General features: G+C 38.7%; 1 protein-coding gene and 1 long non-coding RNA gene across 2 annotated transcripts in view; one reads left to right on the forward strand and one right to left on the reverse strand.

Moving 5' to 3' along the window:
- LOC146452404 (uncharacterized) overlaps nt 1-13,908 on the reverse strand; it is a 100,450-nt gene extending 86,542 nt beyond the window's left edge. The window contains exon 1 of the long non-coding RNA XR_014859763.1: nt 11,822-13,908. This is a non-coding gene — a long non-coding RNA (uncharacterized LOC146452404). The remainder of the gene's footprint in view (nt 1-11,821) is intronic.
- LOC146452406 (uncharacterized) overlaps nt 1-15,984 on the forward strand; it is a 96,043-nt gene that overhangs the window by 66,242 nt on the left and 13,817 nt on the right. The window contains exon 5 of the mRNA XM_085097929.1: nt 4,490-4,537. Coding sequence (XP_084954055.1) covers nt 4,490-4,537 — 48 coding nt within the window. The remainder of the gene's footprint in view (nt 1-4,489; nt 4,538-15,984) is intronic.

Genomic DNA, 15,984 nt, shown 5'->3' on the forward strand with positions numbered 1-15,984 from the left:
TGCCTACCCCATCTTCTCATAGTCTTAGCGGGAACTAAAAGCTTTGAAAGTTTTGTGAAATATGAAATGACTCCATCATAGTCGTGTTGTCGGAAGCCAGATGAAAACCGAGGCACCGTTCACATTCAGTGGGGTAGGGTAGAAAGAAAAAATGCCTTTATTTGCCGTGAATAAATTAAGTGAGTGGAAAGGATATTCCAAAAAAAGGCCACTTTGGAGGATTGAGGTGGAGCGGGGAGAGAGCGCTGAGTACAAATAAACATATTTTTAAAATTGCATTGGCGTTGATCTCGCCCTGCTAATAGTGGCTAATAAGATTTTGCAGTTTCTCTCAAATAGTTTCCAACTCTGTATTGCGGATTCCGCCTTCCAGATTTCCGGATCCTCGTATTCCCCAGTTTTGGGATTTATTGCTTTGCATACGTCTTCCACTGGCGAAAACCGATCCGCAGTAGGGTAGGGCGGGGCAGTGGTGCAGCTTTTGAACTTAGCTGAGATTTTTGTCCAAATACCCATTGCAGGGAATTTGTGGATGGTCAAACGAGTCTCTAAATGTCCGAAAAAATTTGTCAGACAGTCCACTAAAACGGTCAAAAATCTATATTGCGTCACATTCCTCGACTGTACCTCTCCTTTTCCTCACAGGAGGCGGGGTATGGTCAATTAAGGTTTGGTGCATAGTTAATTTCCGTGACTTCTTCAATGCAAGAAGACAATTTTGGGGAAAATTTGGGAACTTTTTCGTCGCAACAAATTGAATTCGCAGGGAGACAAAACCTCTATACATTGAAGGCATTTCATGTGGTCTTCAGTTTGCGATCGAGGAACAAAGATTCTGACCCCAGCAAGAAACATCAGCCTTCAGAGAAGATTAGCTGTTTGCATGAACCGGCAGAGAAGGTCAGTATGGCGTATCGCTGTAGTTGTTTAAAGGAGGAGTTCTCATGTACTATACAGTTCGTTCAACCCTAAGACCCCTACGAATCAAAAGACTTTTCAGAACTCAAAACCTTAGAGCAAGGATAGTGGACTTCAAACCACCAGAAGTTTTTCAGTGATCAAGACAATTTGAATACATTTTCCTATATAAACAAGGTGAGAGGGGACAACATAGTATTTGTGACGCTTCATTGGGTCACGGTAAAGAATAGGCGAAAATTGCATATTTATTTTTCGCACAAATAAATAAAACAAATCAATTGCACCATGTGGAAATGTTTTGCAGTATCGTTAATACATATCAACGATGACTACAATTTAGGATTTCACTGAGGCGGTGACTACGCTGAACCAGTAACAGAATCTCTGATCGTGTTTGAATTATTTTTAATAATGACATATACGACAGATTGATTCGATAAAACGTTGTCTTCTGGAACGGCTTTTGAGTTTTGCCGCATTTACTATTTCAAAAGGAAATGAATGGAACTGAATCGATGTTTCACTAATCCTGTTATTGCAATAGGCTTTGCTCAGTGTCGAATCTTTGCTCCATTTGAATTTTTCACCTTTAAGTAAATCGATTCAACATATACCAGTTGAATATTTATTGCGAAATAATGACATTTTCAGTAGAAAAAAGCAAGCATGTTTTGCGGCGTGCCCATAGCATGCAAATGCTTGACTTTATGCTGTAGCCGTAAACAGAGACTCTACTGATTGATACAAACAATCAGTTATGTGGTAATTATATGTTCTGTTTTTTTTTGGGTTCAATCTATAGCTAAATTCTAGTTATTGCAATTGACCGCTAGAATTTAAATTTTAATAGTTTTAGAACCACAGTGGCTCATTTCGTGAATGGATTCGCTATTGGTGAGATCTTCTAGAACGAAGAAAGGCTTCTGTGGAAAGATGCCAATTTATACAAAAAGGTCATGCAGAAGACAACCGCACGTTTTCCACTGCGCGAAGGTGCATTCGTTGTGCTTTTAAAGGCATTTTTTATTGCTTTTAAGTGAAACTCAATGTTATTCCCTTTACGAGTATCATATAATTTGTGTTAATTGCGACGGAGGCCACATGCCTCGCTTAATATAAACTGACCTGCTGTTTGTGCATGAACTTGTAGGACTAGTGGCTTTCCGTGGCAGGCAGAGAAGATGTTTTTCGCCACTGCTTAGCCGAGGGACTGATCATGAGTAAAAAGATTATTAAACTAAAAAAAAAAAGAGGTGAAAGAGGGTCGTGGATTGTGTGTGTTAAACAACAGTAGGCTAATGGCCGCAAATGATTTAAATTTTTAACTTACTTCCAGATTACCAACTTTAGGTTTTTATTGTGAACGTCCTTCGCTACGTGTTCCCTAATTATAAAAGAATAATTTTTTTCGGTTTTCATTTGTCCGTCTGTCACGTTTAAAGATAGCTGATACACTTGCGTGTGAATCAAATCATTCACTAGCTCATCCATTCTTTATTTCGCAGTAATTATACGTTCTGTTTCTCTAACTTCTAGTATGACCGCGAGAATCTTTATAATTGTTTTGAATTTTGATATTTTTAGAACTATAATGACTCGTTTCGCGAGCGGAGATCTTCTAGAGGGAAGAAGGTTGAAATGATAGCAATTTATGGAAAAACTGACATGAGGTCATGGCCAGAAAACAACCGCGTCTAGTCCACTGCGCGAAGGTACATTCACTGTGCTTTTGAAGCACATTTATTACTTCTAACTGAAAATAAATGTTCCTCCCTTTAGGAGTATAAAATAATTTGTCTTAATTGTGACCGTGGCCGCAATAAAACTTGCAGTTTGTGCATGAACTTGTAGGACTAGTGGCTTTCCGTGTAGTGTTAATCCTTTGGAGTACTAGAGGCAGTGAAGATGTTTTTAGCCACTGTTTAGCCGAGGGACTGATTATGAGTAAAAAGATGATTAAATTTGCGGTGGAAGAGGTGCGTGGATTATTCAAGTGAAAATGTGAGAGGTCATGAAAACTCCAGTAACAAGTAAATTAGTCTTCAAGATACCGATTAAAGTATATATGTGTGTGTCAAACAACAATAGGCTCATGGCCGCTATTCGCAAATGATTAGTCCTTCGCTACGTGTTACGTAATTTTAAAAAGAGAATTTTCTCGGTCTTAATTTTTCCGTCTGTCACGTTTCAAGATAGCTGATGCACTTGCGTGTGAATCAACTAGACCAAATAATTCACTAGCTCATCCATTCTTGATTTCGTAAAAATTAATCACTGGGGAAATGACTTGCGAGTCGATCCTGTTAGTTTGTCTTCGGCATAGTATTTTTTTTTTCGAATGACGTTTTTACCAGAGCGTAAAGGAAGCATGTTTTGCGGCATGCCCAGAGCAAATACTTGACTTTATACTGGAGCGTAAACAGAGACTTCTATCGATCGATACAAACGCAATTATGTGGTAATTATATCTTCTGTTTCTTTTTGGGTTCAATCTATAGCTAAATTCTAGTATGTCTGCTAGAATCCTAATAAATGTTTTATATTTTGATACTTTTAGAACCACAGTGGCACGTTTCGTGAATGGTGATCTTCTAGAACGGAGAAGGTTGGAATGATAGCAATTTAATATGGAATAAAAAGGTCATGGCCAGAAGACAACCGCGTCTAGTCCACTGCGCGAAGGTACATTCACTGTGCTTTTGAAGCACATTTATTCCTTCTAACCGAAAATAAATGTTCCTCCCTTTAGGAGTATAAAATAATTTGTCTTATTTGTGACCGAGGCCGCTTTAAAACTTGCAGTTTGTGCATGAACTTGTAGGACTAGTGGCTTTCCGTGTAGTCAGATTAATCCTTTGGAATACTAGAGGCAGTGAAGATGTTTTTAGCCACTGTTTAGCCGAGGGACTGATCATGAGTAAAAGGACGATTGAATTTGCGGTGAAAGAGGTGTGTGGATTATTCAAGTGAAAATGTGAGAGGTCATGAAAATTCCAGTAACAAGTGAATTAGTCTTTAAGATACCGATTAAAGTATATATGTGTGTGTTAAACAACAGTAGGGTCATGGCCGCAAATGATTTTATTTTAAACTTACTTCAAGATTGCCAACTTCAGGTTTTTACTGAGAAGGTCCTTCGCCACGTGTTAAACCTGATTTAAAAAAGAGAATTTTCTCGGTCTTCATTTTTCCGTCTGTCACGTTTCAAGATAGCTGATGCTCTTGCGTGTGAATCAAATCATTCCCTAGCTCATCCATTCTTGATTTCGTAAAAATCAATCAGTGGGAAAATAACTGGCGAGTCGATCCTGTTAGTTTGTCTTCAGCATAGTATTTTTTTTTTTTGCGAATGACGTTTTTACCAGAGCGTAAAGGAAGCATGTTTTGCGGCATGCCAATAGCAAATACTTGACTTTATACTGGAGCGTAAACAGACTCTATCGATCGATACAAACGCAATTATGTGGTAATTATATGTTCTGTTTTGTTTTGTTCTGTTTAATCTATAGCTAAATTCTTGTATGACTGCTAGAATCCTAATAAATGTTTTATATTTTGATATTTTTAGAACCACAGTCTCCCGTTTCGTGAAAGGAGATCTTCTAGAACGAAGAAGGTGGAATGATGCCAATTTAATGTGCACAAATTAGGTCTTGCAGAAGCGTGTACTCCACTGCGCGAAGGTGCATTCGCTGTGCTTTTGAAGGCCATTTTTATTACTTACTTCTTGCAGAAAGTAAATGTTTTTCACTTAAGAAGTATAAAATAATTTGTCTCAATTGCGACCGAGGCCGCATGCCTCGCTTAATATAAAACCTGCAGTTTGTGCATGAACTTGTAAGACTAGTAGCTTTTCGTGTAGAGGCAGTGAAGATGCTTTTAGCTACTGTTTAGCCGAGGGACTGACCATGAGTAAAACGATTATTAAGTTAAAAAAAATTGAGGTGAAAGAGGTGCGTGGATTATTCAAGTGAAAATGTGAGACGTCATGACAAACTTCACTGAGTCACCAGTGGAATAGTCTTCAAGATACCGATTAAAGTATATCATGTGTGTCAAAGAACAATAGTCTCATGGCCGCAAATGATTTAATTTTTGCTTACTTCAAGATTTCCAACTTCAGGCTTTTACTGAGAAAGTCGTTCGCTACGTGTTACCAGAGAAAGCAAGCATGCCCATAGCAAATGCTTGACTTTATGCTGGAGCGTAAACAGAGACTCTATCGATCGATACAATCACTTATGTGGCAATTATATGTTATGTTTCTGTTTGGGTTCAATATATTGCTAAATTCTAGTATGACCGCTAGAATCGTAATAAACGTTTAGAATTTTGTTATTTGTAGAACGTTTCGTGAATGGAGATATTCTGGAACGAAGAAAGGTGGAATGATGCCAGTTTGTAGGAAAAGGTCATGCAGACAACCGCGTCAACTTTAGTGCGCGGATTTGCTCTGCTTTTGAAGGTATATTTTATTACCTCTAACTGAAACTGAATGTTCCTCCCTTTACTGAGTAGAAAATAATTTGTCTTAATTGTGACCGAGGCCGCATTAAAACTTGCAGTTTTTGCCTGAACTTGTAGGAATAGTGGCTTTCCGTGTAGTATTAATCCTGAATAGAGGCAGAAAGGGCTGAGTAAAAAGATTATTAAATTTAAAAAAATTTGAGGTGAAAGAGATACGTAGATTATTGAAGTAAAAATATAAAGGTCATGAAAACTTCAGTAACCAGTGAATGATTCTTCGAGATACCGATTGATTTCGTAAAAATTAATGACTAGGGAAACTTGAACGTGCGAGTCAAACCTATTTAGTTTGTCTGCAGCATAGTATCTGAAATTAAAACAGGGTAAGAATAAACTAACGTGACCATAGTTCTTTGTGGGATAGTAGGTACATGTTACTAGGGCTGAAAAACTAAATCTATATCATGATATATTTTGAAGTAATCAACAGACAACAATTTCTACAATTCGCTAAGCTGCAAGCTTAATATAGATAAATCTCGTCCAAATTAACAGTCAGTCGCACTTTAAACCAACGAAACTTTTTGCTAGATAACCTAAGACTATCTCTTTGAGGATTTGTGGTCTAAATAGGTTAATTTTTGCATATGAATCAAATTCCGTGCAATCGCTTGCGTGCCGTATTTTACTATGATCAATACGGAATGACTGACCTACTTTGTTGGGTTTAACAGTTGCCGCCAGAGTTTAAAATTCATGTCTGTCATGATTTGCAATAATCCTCTTCTTTCAAAAGGAAATTATCCATTCCTATGTGACGATTTTCTGCAAGTTTGCACCCACTAGCGAGCAAAAATAGAGACACACTAAAAATCACACAGAGGATGATGTATTATGATTTAACATTAGAATTAAAATTCTCGTGGTAGAAAGTTTATTTACACGGAACTTGTTCGCGCTGCCATTCGTCATCTTTCTCTACTCTTTGTTTATCCGCAAAGAAATACTGGTCTAAAGGAAGAGATGAATAGTTTTCAAACAGTTTATTTCATCGAGAAATTCAAAGAGTAGCCGTTTTACTTAAATGACCCGATTTTAAAGCATATCATACCATTTACAAGCTCATTGCCTTGTTGAATTTGATAGACACCAGTCATACTTTCTTCGTGTAGAAGACATACGTGGAAAGATATAGGACTTAGACTGAATGCGTAGGCTCACATAATACAACATTTCGACTTGTAAATTGGTCAAACAAATCCCGGAGCATCATAGAAGTTATTTGTCCTCTGTTATACTGTATTGAGAAGTCTTTATTTCTTGAAGTTCCTTTAAAATTTCCCACTTACGAAACAGTGCCTTTTCTTCAGGTATTTACTTCACGTTATTTTAAAGACATAAAGAACTTGTAACTTATACACAATATACCGATCAGCCAGCTCGAAGTTGTGATCGCTTAGTGTGTGGTTTGCCGACTCCGTGAACACAAAAAGTTATTTCAACAGTCATGAATTGATGCGGTCGTAATTTGAATGTTAGCTTCCTCAGCTCCAAGCGATCAATCGAGTCTGTTTCAGGTGTTGACAGTTGGGTTGTAATGGCGTTAGTTTCGTTAACTTATTCGGCAGCCAACCTAAATAAAGAGCGTCATGTTCAGATCAGTGCAGAGGGGAGAAAAGTATATTTCTTCAGGAGACTGGCGTTTCTACGTTTATCACACAAATAAATATATATTTTGAATTAGCTCAAGCTATTTAGGTTATTTTCTGAAAGACTTTAAGACTTAAGAGTTGACTTTATTGGGCAGCCTAAACAACAAAAACAGCAACATATGCAAAAGGAAGATAATTGTTACCTCACCGGACGAAAAAAAAAAATTGTTTATCACTAGTAGAATTGTTCGACTCAAATAGGCTTTTTTTAATTCGGTGCTGTCCATACATACACTTTATTTGACAACGCAGGTTTACAAATGTGGCAGCCAAAGGCTGATGTGGACCTGCCTAAAGTCAACTAACGAAGTTACAAAAATTAAATAATGCCAAAAAATGTGTTACAACATCTGTGCGAATGTGTATTGCATAAGTATGATTAAGAAAACTAAAAGGAGATAGGTTTGTTGTACATATGTGATAATGGCTGCCAACTGACCATTTGTAGGACTTTCGTAAAGACTCGATTGCTTGGTAATCGATGGATAAATTTAGCTGCTTTAACTTGTGATTGATGAGAAATGGAAAAACGTTAATTGCTTGGGTCAATGTGAATCGATGGAACTCTTTAAATCAATTAAACGATGAATTCTCACAGCTTTTAATAGAAATTCCATGTCGCTGAGGGATATGTGCTCGTTACATTTCTTCTCATACTGTTGCTTCAAATGCAATTGTTGATCTTAACACTGCCTCCAACGGTTGTGCATTAGTTTGACACAACTGTTTGATAAGCACGAATTGTCGTGTAAACTTCTACCACTTGCTTCTCTAATAATTAGTAAAAAGTGGGGATCTCCTTTTTCCTTCAAGTGCATGATTTGTGCCGAGTATATATCGACCAATACCTTACACAGAAAACCAGACAATTTGGCAAATAACAACATGCATGGATGTTCGGACAATTTTGTCAAATAAAAGGATACCAATATTTTTTGCTAATGAGTATACAGAAGTATGGAGAACCGAATAAGTCGGCTAAGGCAATGTAAAACAAGCTGCTAACAAATTTCACAACCTTACAAAACCCCAGGTGAGGTTGAATTTCGCAGTGACGTTCGTTCTGATTTTTATGTTGCTTATTGAAGAATTTGAAAAAGCCAGTTTTATGGCACTGACATGCAGTCAAACGAGATCGTCTAAAGAGATTCAGTTTAAATTCAATTGTTGATTCCGTAATCCTGAAGTTTGGGGTGACGTTTCCTCTGGACGTTCTCGGCGTTACTATAGTGAACATATTCCATGATTTTCGGGGCCCACCCTCCTGAGTGAAATGAAGATGACCTTTGCGTGGCATTATAAGTTCCTACACTTGCAAGACAAATGTTCTCTAGTAATTGGCGTGGCATTTTTCGATCAGTTGACATTTCATGAACATCATTGTGGAGGCTCCTGTTGATAGAAAGTTTAAGGCGTATGTATGTTTCTTAGAACAGAATGATTTTCTTGAAAAATGTAACACGTTTAAGAGATAAACAAATCGCGGTAGCAGTCAGTCGAAACTGTCTGGTATGATCGCAGTGTCTTCGCCCTTAGTTGCTTAATAGCCTCAACCTGACAAGGCAACTGTATTAATTCAGGCAATTCCTATCATTAATTGGCTACTGTTATGTCATTTGCTATAGGAACAAATGGACATATTTAACTTACGGGCAGTAATTGAACTAAAAATTCCCGCTTGAAGCCTCTCCCAGATGGAATCAGACTCTTGTTAAGCTGACGTCGTTTGGCTGCACCAGTTTAAGCATTCAACAGTGATCCTGGCAAAGTCAAATCAGTCCAGTTGGATCATTTGTTTGATATCGTAATCCTTGAATCCGCACTTTAGTGGAAACAATCTCGCTTGAGTTGGGAATGGTTCCAAAGAGAGTCATATTTATAAGCAGCATGGTACGTTTGACATACGTAACCCATTAACAAATGGCAAACTTGATTGATTTTCAAGTCTCGTATTTCAGTAACAAACTCAAGTGCGTTGTAATGTTATGGTGATTGTCGTTGTTTTTTGACCAAAAGTACATTCATAAGTCTTCCTTACATCGGAAATTCTGCATACAAGAGATTGTAACAGATCTAGATCACAGTAGGCCAGTAATTCGTTTGTACGATATCAGCTTCACAGTGATATACATCTCTTGCACAATGTTGGCTTGCAGACCGCTTCGCTTTCAGTTTAATGTTGCCGTCTTTAATGAATGAATGCTCAACAACGGTGACACGAGTGGTACTAGCGACATCACTTTGCGACTTCATGTCTTTCTAAGAGAGATTCCCCAAACTTGTCACAACGTAGCTCGGGCCGGGCTCATCTGGATTTGTAGTATCGATGAGATTAGTGTATATCAGCGGCATGGAATCCTCCTCCTCCAAAGGGTCAGAAGCTGCCCCTTTATCGATCAAACGTCCCATTAAAGGCAGATATGGTCTTTATTCTGATCATCTCCAGCCACTGGGCTTGGCTCGTGTAAGAAAACCATATGCGCTCTGTGTTCTGTGTATTCCAAGTAGCCTTTGGATTAGCAAACCGTTCCGATTGGCAAAAAGAAATTTGGTTGGGCATGTCTTTCCTCTCTCTTTGTAGGGAATGAATCCAGTTCTTCCTCTGTTCAGCTCGGTCATGTTGTTGTCCCACCCAATTGGGTTCGTATTGCTGATTATGTTAATATTAATATTGATTTGGTTTGTATTGCGCAAATATTAATCCAAGAAATTTTCATCTGCGCATTACGTTGACTCAATATGTTCTCTCAAAGCTTTAATCTGGAGGTGGTTACTCTATCTGCCCTGTTTCGGAGGATCTTGTTAGAACTACCTCTAGAAGCTATTATTTGGGCTGGACGACGTTCGCAGCCATTGCTTGAAAACAACGGCCTCTTCCATCTCTCCATCTCTGACTGCAATCTTTAACCTCAGTATTTCTTCTGTTTTTTCCCGACCTTTAGAAATTAAAACTGCGAAGGTTTCGCCGCTTCCCTAGGGTAGTTCGTTATTTGAACGATCCTATTATTTTACATTATAAGTTCTTGCTGTTGTCTGAATAATTATTGAGCAACAAGTACACCTAACTTTTGACGACGTCCTCTCGCAGCTCGAGTTGCTTCTGGATTCACAATTTGATTTTCGAAGTTACTGCACGTGTGAGCTTGCTATCGTTGATCTTTTAGATCTTTCTCAGTGCTCTTCTATTTTTCTAAAACAACTCGTTGCGCCTTTGTGCAAGATCTGGATGGTCAAAGAGTATGAGAACCAAAGAGCGGCAAAAATAATTTCGGCAAAAAAATGTCCTCCTCTTCGCCATCCTCTTCATCTTCAGCAAGCACAAGTAGAACATCAGCAGCAAGATGTAGCACTATGGATCTCACCCTGTCAGCCTTCTTGCCTCTCAATGGTAGATTGTGGTGGTCTAAATACTTATTTAATTCTGCCACAGTGAGCTTCCCGGAGTTACCACCTTCCAATAATTTCAGATTCTGCAGTCGTAATCATGTACTGTGAGCTAGTACTCGCTGAATGCCCTTCTTTCCTCTCTATACTGGGTTTCCAGTGCAGGCTTTAAATAGCAAACCGTCATTTTGTAGATAGCGCCCATTGCAATCCCTTGATCATTGCTCTTTCTTCATGGTTTTTGAAAGGATGTACCCTTCCCCCTTATTCCTTCTCTCTCGCCCAGCTTCGCCTCCCAATACTTTTTCCGCTCTTCTAGAGTGATATATAATGCTCGTATAGTGATCCTATGGGGTCTATGTAGTTTTCTGATAGTCCGAACGCGTCCAAACACCCGTAACCAAGCCTTTGTAGAAGCACGAAAATACAGATCTCTAAAAAAGGTATTTTCCTCCTACTCAGTATTATCTTAAATTAAAGTTGTTAGGGTGTAGCATTAAGTTTTTGTATCGTCGTGTTGTAATGATTTCCTCCATTCAGTTCTCTTCCTGTATGATTTTCACCTGAGGGTTTCTGGTAGAGCATTATTGGTGATCCTTGTATCCACTCCTTTGTGAAGAGGAAATTCCTTCACCCCCTTGTTCCTCACCTTAGTTTTCTCTGCTTCCCTGTGTTTCCTGCATTTCTGAACAGGCAAAACTTAATCATCGCGGTATAATAATAATATAATGATAATAATAAAGACAATATTTAACGAGGGTAACACCAGAAAAGCTAACACAACATAATTAGGGTGGCCCTCGATAAATATAAAATATAGAATTAAATGAGAAATTTAAGCCAATTTATATGTAATATAAACTGAACCATGAAACCATCTGTATCAGTCACGCAAAGTGCTAACAAGACAATGACCACTGTGTTTAACTCTAAAGGTCAATTCGACCTCGTGCATTTGACATGCTGTGTCATAAGTAAGCCAATCACAATGTAGGAAGTGTCGCTGTCAATCAAAACATAGACTTCTCTCGCCTTCCCACGTGTAAAGTTCACAATTCTTCTCCATTTCAACTGTTACTTTCACAAACTACCACCCACCCACCCCCTTGACTTTTTAGTATATTTGCCACTTACGTTAGTAGTCTTGATCTATTCCAAATAAGCAATTTATCTGGCATTATTTGATATAGTACCAGGCATGTTGCCAGCTTCATATTCATGTCCACACTCCTTTGTTCCGACTTCAGTAGTTATATAGCCCAGCGCTGTTGTGGCCTTATGCAATATGTCTGCCCATTAAAGGCTTTGCAACAAAAGTTGAGATTATTGCGTTCGACAAAGAACGCATTCCTAATCCAGGCGAAATCGAGATTTTTCGACTGCGTATTCATCGACACCAGTTTGGCCCCCCCGAAGAATATTATGCAGGGGCGAATGACGTCATTTCCATCAACCATGTGCTTTGTTTCTAGCGGGAGTCCTCGCGGGTAGAGTTTCACGTATTCCCTCGCGTGTTGGTGTGCTTCCTTCTTGAGTTTGATCTTCTCTTCGCGTTTGGTGTGCTTTCTCTTCGAATTATGGACTGTGCTTCCTTGCTGTGTGGACTGTTATCAGATAAGTTGCGTTGTTTACCTTTGAAGTTAGAGTTACTGGCATTTGGAATCTTACGAAATTATTGCGAAAGCTTATCGATGTTCAGTTCCTTCGTTTCAGCGGGAGTCGAGTTTCACGTTCTTGCAGCGCATTTGGTGTGCTTCCTTAGGATGGTTTCGCTGTTTAAGTTAGAAAGAAGACTTGCGGATCAGATTTAGATTTATCAACGCCTTCACGAAGTGTGTACGACTGCGAAGATACAGGAATAAGTTCGGCATAGTGTTGTTTACCCGTTTCACTACAAGAAACCAACGCTGCCTTGCGCTGACTAAATCAAGAGACAAGTTGCGTAGTTTCAGCAGTTTCAGTTTCGGAGATGTGTAGCTCGGCAAATAAATTACCTACCGAGTTTTGTAAATCGACAAATGGCCATGATTTGTGATCACCAAAGCAAAAAGTTGCCGAGTTGTGAAGCTCGGCAAATGGCCATGATTTATTTCGAGAAAAGCAACATTCCTAATGCGAGTGAAACGAACAGGTGCAGTTGCAATGGCATACACTTTATCGAGTCATTTGATTATAAGGGATTGCAACCACCAGTGCCCAGTTTTGTCAGCGTTAGGCAGCGTTGGTTTCTTGTAGTGAAACGGCCACAGTTCGGTTCCGTTTTACGGGGAACAACTCTGCGAGACAGCCAACTTTGTTTGCGTTTTTAATATTGTTGGAGCGATGTGCGGACGTGTACGCTCAAGCTGAAAAGTGTTCGCTCTTCAAGCGTTTTCTCGGTTCCTTGCCGATTACAACCGAAAATATTGTGCGTTTTTAATCAAGGAAATGCTGTTTTCGAAGATTTGATTCAAAAGATGGAAGCATAATTGTGTGCGGCGTACTGGTTAAGCGATGTTAAATTCGATGGCACGTGTTTCCATTCTCAGCTTGTTAAACAGCGGCCGAAAAAGTCGCAATATTTTAGTTTCGCTTCCTTCACTGTTAAAACTGGGTTAAGTGAACAAGTTATCCACCTGAGTTATCCAGTCATCTGTCAGTGGAAGACACGGTTACAATCTGAATCAGTTGATAGAAAATGAAGAAGACGGGAAATTGCCTTTTGAGATGATCTCAATAATATTTATGCAAATTTGTAACGCTACGCCGAAGATTTATCGCGGCGGCTTTCAATGTCTCCTCAAAGGCAATGGCAATTTAACGGGCACTTTGACGTTTTCCCGGTTCCTTGCCGAATTCTACCGTAATTGTTGTGCGTTTTTAAATAAGAAAATGCTTTTTTCGAAGTTTTCATTCAAAAGATTCAAGAACAATCAAGTATAATCTCGCGTTGCGTACTGCTTGCGTAGCAAATATATTTTTATATTTTATTCTCTCATTTAGTATATTTAGCTATTTATTTATTGATTTATTTTTTATTTCTTATATAATTATCTATCATTTGGCTCCTTTTCCTCTATTAACGCAGATTAGCGTGAAGCTCAACTCCCGCTAGAAACGAAGGAAATGAACATATCGATATGCCTTCGCAAGATTCCAAATGCCTGTAACTCTAACTTCAAACGCAAACAACGCATCTTACCTGATAACAGTCCACACAGCAAGGAAGCACAGTCCAGAATTCGACAAGCAAGCACACCAAACGTGAAGAGAAGGTCAAACTCGACAAGCAAGCCACCAAATATATATTATATTATAAACACTGGGTTATGGATTGATAACATTTTTTGCAATTTTAATAAACATGTGAAGAATATCTATCACTTAATGTAATTTTCTTTTCCCAAATGGTCGAACGCATCTCGCTAATCTCTGATTATTACTAGTATTAGGCTTAGTACTGGACTGGACTTGTGCAGCCTGTCTGCCCATTGAGATTAGAGTTTACCATTGTTACAGTTATTTAATAAGCACAGTGCCGCCTTTTACAGGCACGTCGTCTGATTATTTTTCTATCTTATTCATGAGTCTCTTGTTTTACATTTTCGAATCTTATCTTGTAATAATATTTATTTCCTAATTTATACTTTCCCAGGTTATGATTGTTTTCTTCTGCTATACGGCATTTGTTATCCAATAAATTTGGGTGGGGATGAGGTGCTCCATACAGGTCACCCTTTGCCCCATAGACTCATATGGTCAGTTGTCTTTGTAGAATGGGACCCCAGGATAGCTTTGTTACCATGGTAACAATGAGTTCATGCTAAGTTTTCAAGAGGATTAGGACCTCTAAATGGCCTGGGGATTAAAACCCCGTGAGAGGATTAGAACCTCTAAATGGCCTAAGGATTAGGACCCCGTGAGAGGATAAGGACCTCTCGGTGGCCTGGTGATTGGACCTTAGAGAGGATTAGGACCTCTAAATGGCTTGGGGATTTGACCCCACAACAGGCTTAACACTCTCGTTGCCTAGCAACTCAACCTGTATGAACATTTATAAAGCAATTCGAGTTCTTCATCCCCCTGTTGTTCTGTCTGATTTCATGGGTTGGGAGCATTAAAGAGAGACAAATCAAGTTACAAGGGAATTGAACAGATATAACATTAAATAAAAAGGGGAAAAAACCTATAAATTATCCCTGACTTAAATTTTTTTTAACTTGTCTAAACTATATGCCCTAGCGCCAACAGATAAGCCGGGAGTTCCAGGCATGTACTCCTCTATACAAGAAAGATCTTTGTCCTGTCTTGGGAGAGAGCTTGGTAGATAGTAATAATAAAAGCGGAGCTCCAATTTTTATCATAGCATTTATAGAAATCTGCTTAGCGTATGAACGTAATAACCTAACCAGTTTCTCATCCTTTCTGCAGTTATATATATATTTATTGCATATGCAGCAAACTGCCCATCAACAATAACAACAACAATGTAATACAGAGGGCAATTTTTTTTTGAATGCTGATTTGTTGTAACAGAGGGCAATTTTTCTTAATTTTCCTTTCCCTGAGGGCAAGATTACTTACTTCTGATAGGTCGAGCGGCGAAAATACTCGCTCCAGATTGGCTGAGCACGCCAGTTCTACATTTCGTTGGTTTCTTCATTTTGCGTTCAAAAACGACGAGTTCTTTCAAGTTCTTTGTAGTTCGACTGTTTAAGCCGGGTTGTTTGTACCACAAATACATGGAAATCAAGTGCTGCAGCTAGAAAGAAAATTCCTAAAAGTTAAGTTTTCGTGTCTCTTACAAGAAACAGCAAACGATTATTTGTGTCAAAAGCTAAAAACTTGGATCGGATTGACATTTGTTTAGCTGAGAAACTGAAATCAGTCATGGCAAACACTGAAGTGCTTTCATCTCGCTACTTCTTCTGACAACGAATGATAACCGAGCATAACAGTGTCCTTTTGATGGGAGGAAGGAGCAGGTCAAATTCAGTGGAAGAAATTACTCCCTAAGTTCCACCGTTTGCTATTTTTATCGCTCTATTTTCGCAGATTTCCAAGCAGTAGGAAGCTTCACAGCGCAGGTGAACAATAAATTGATGCCTGACATTAAGTTTTATCGTTGTTAGTTTACTCCTGAATTAAACTTATATTCTCTCTTACTTCATTACATGTGTAAAATTAAGAACTCAGTCAATATTGCTCCTACTGAAATCTATAGCTAAATAAACGTCAAGAAAAGGAGAACACGGGGAAATCACTCTTGGTTACTTGGCACAGATCTTTAAGTGTGTTCACAACTGAATGAGAACCGTGCGGTGCGAACGAAACTGCCCCGAAACAAAATGTTCAAAAATTAGTTTCTCCACGAATATTTGTCCTACCATAACGATTGAAGTATATTTGTAAAGCTTGAAACATGTAAAATAAGGAAAAAAGTTATATTGATTGTTGCTCAGAAACGCATTAGACTAGGAAACGGCTAGCAAGTTGCCTAAATTGGTAGGAGTTGCGTTCA

The sequence above is a fragment of the Pavona decussata genome, unplaced genomic scaffold (genome assembly GCF_977016875.1).
Source record: "Pavona decussata unplaced genomic scaffold, jaPavDecu1.1 SCAFFOLD_371, whole genome shotgun sequence".
Classification (NCBI taxonomy): domain Eukaryota; kingdom Metazoa; phylum Cnidaria; class Anthozoa; order Scleractinia; family Agariciidae; genus Pavona; species Pavona decussata.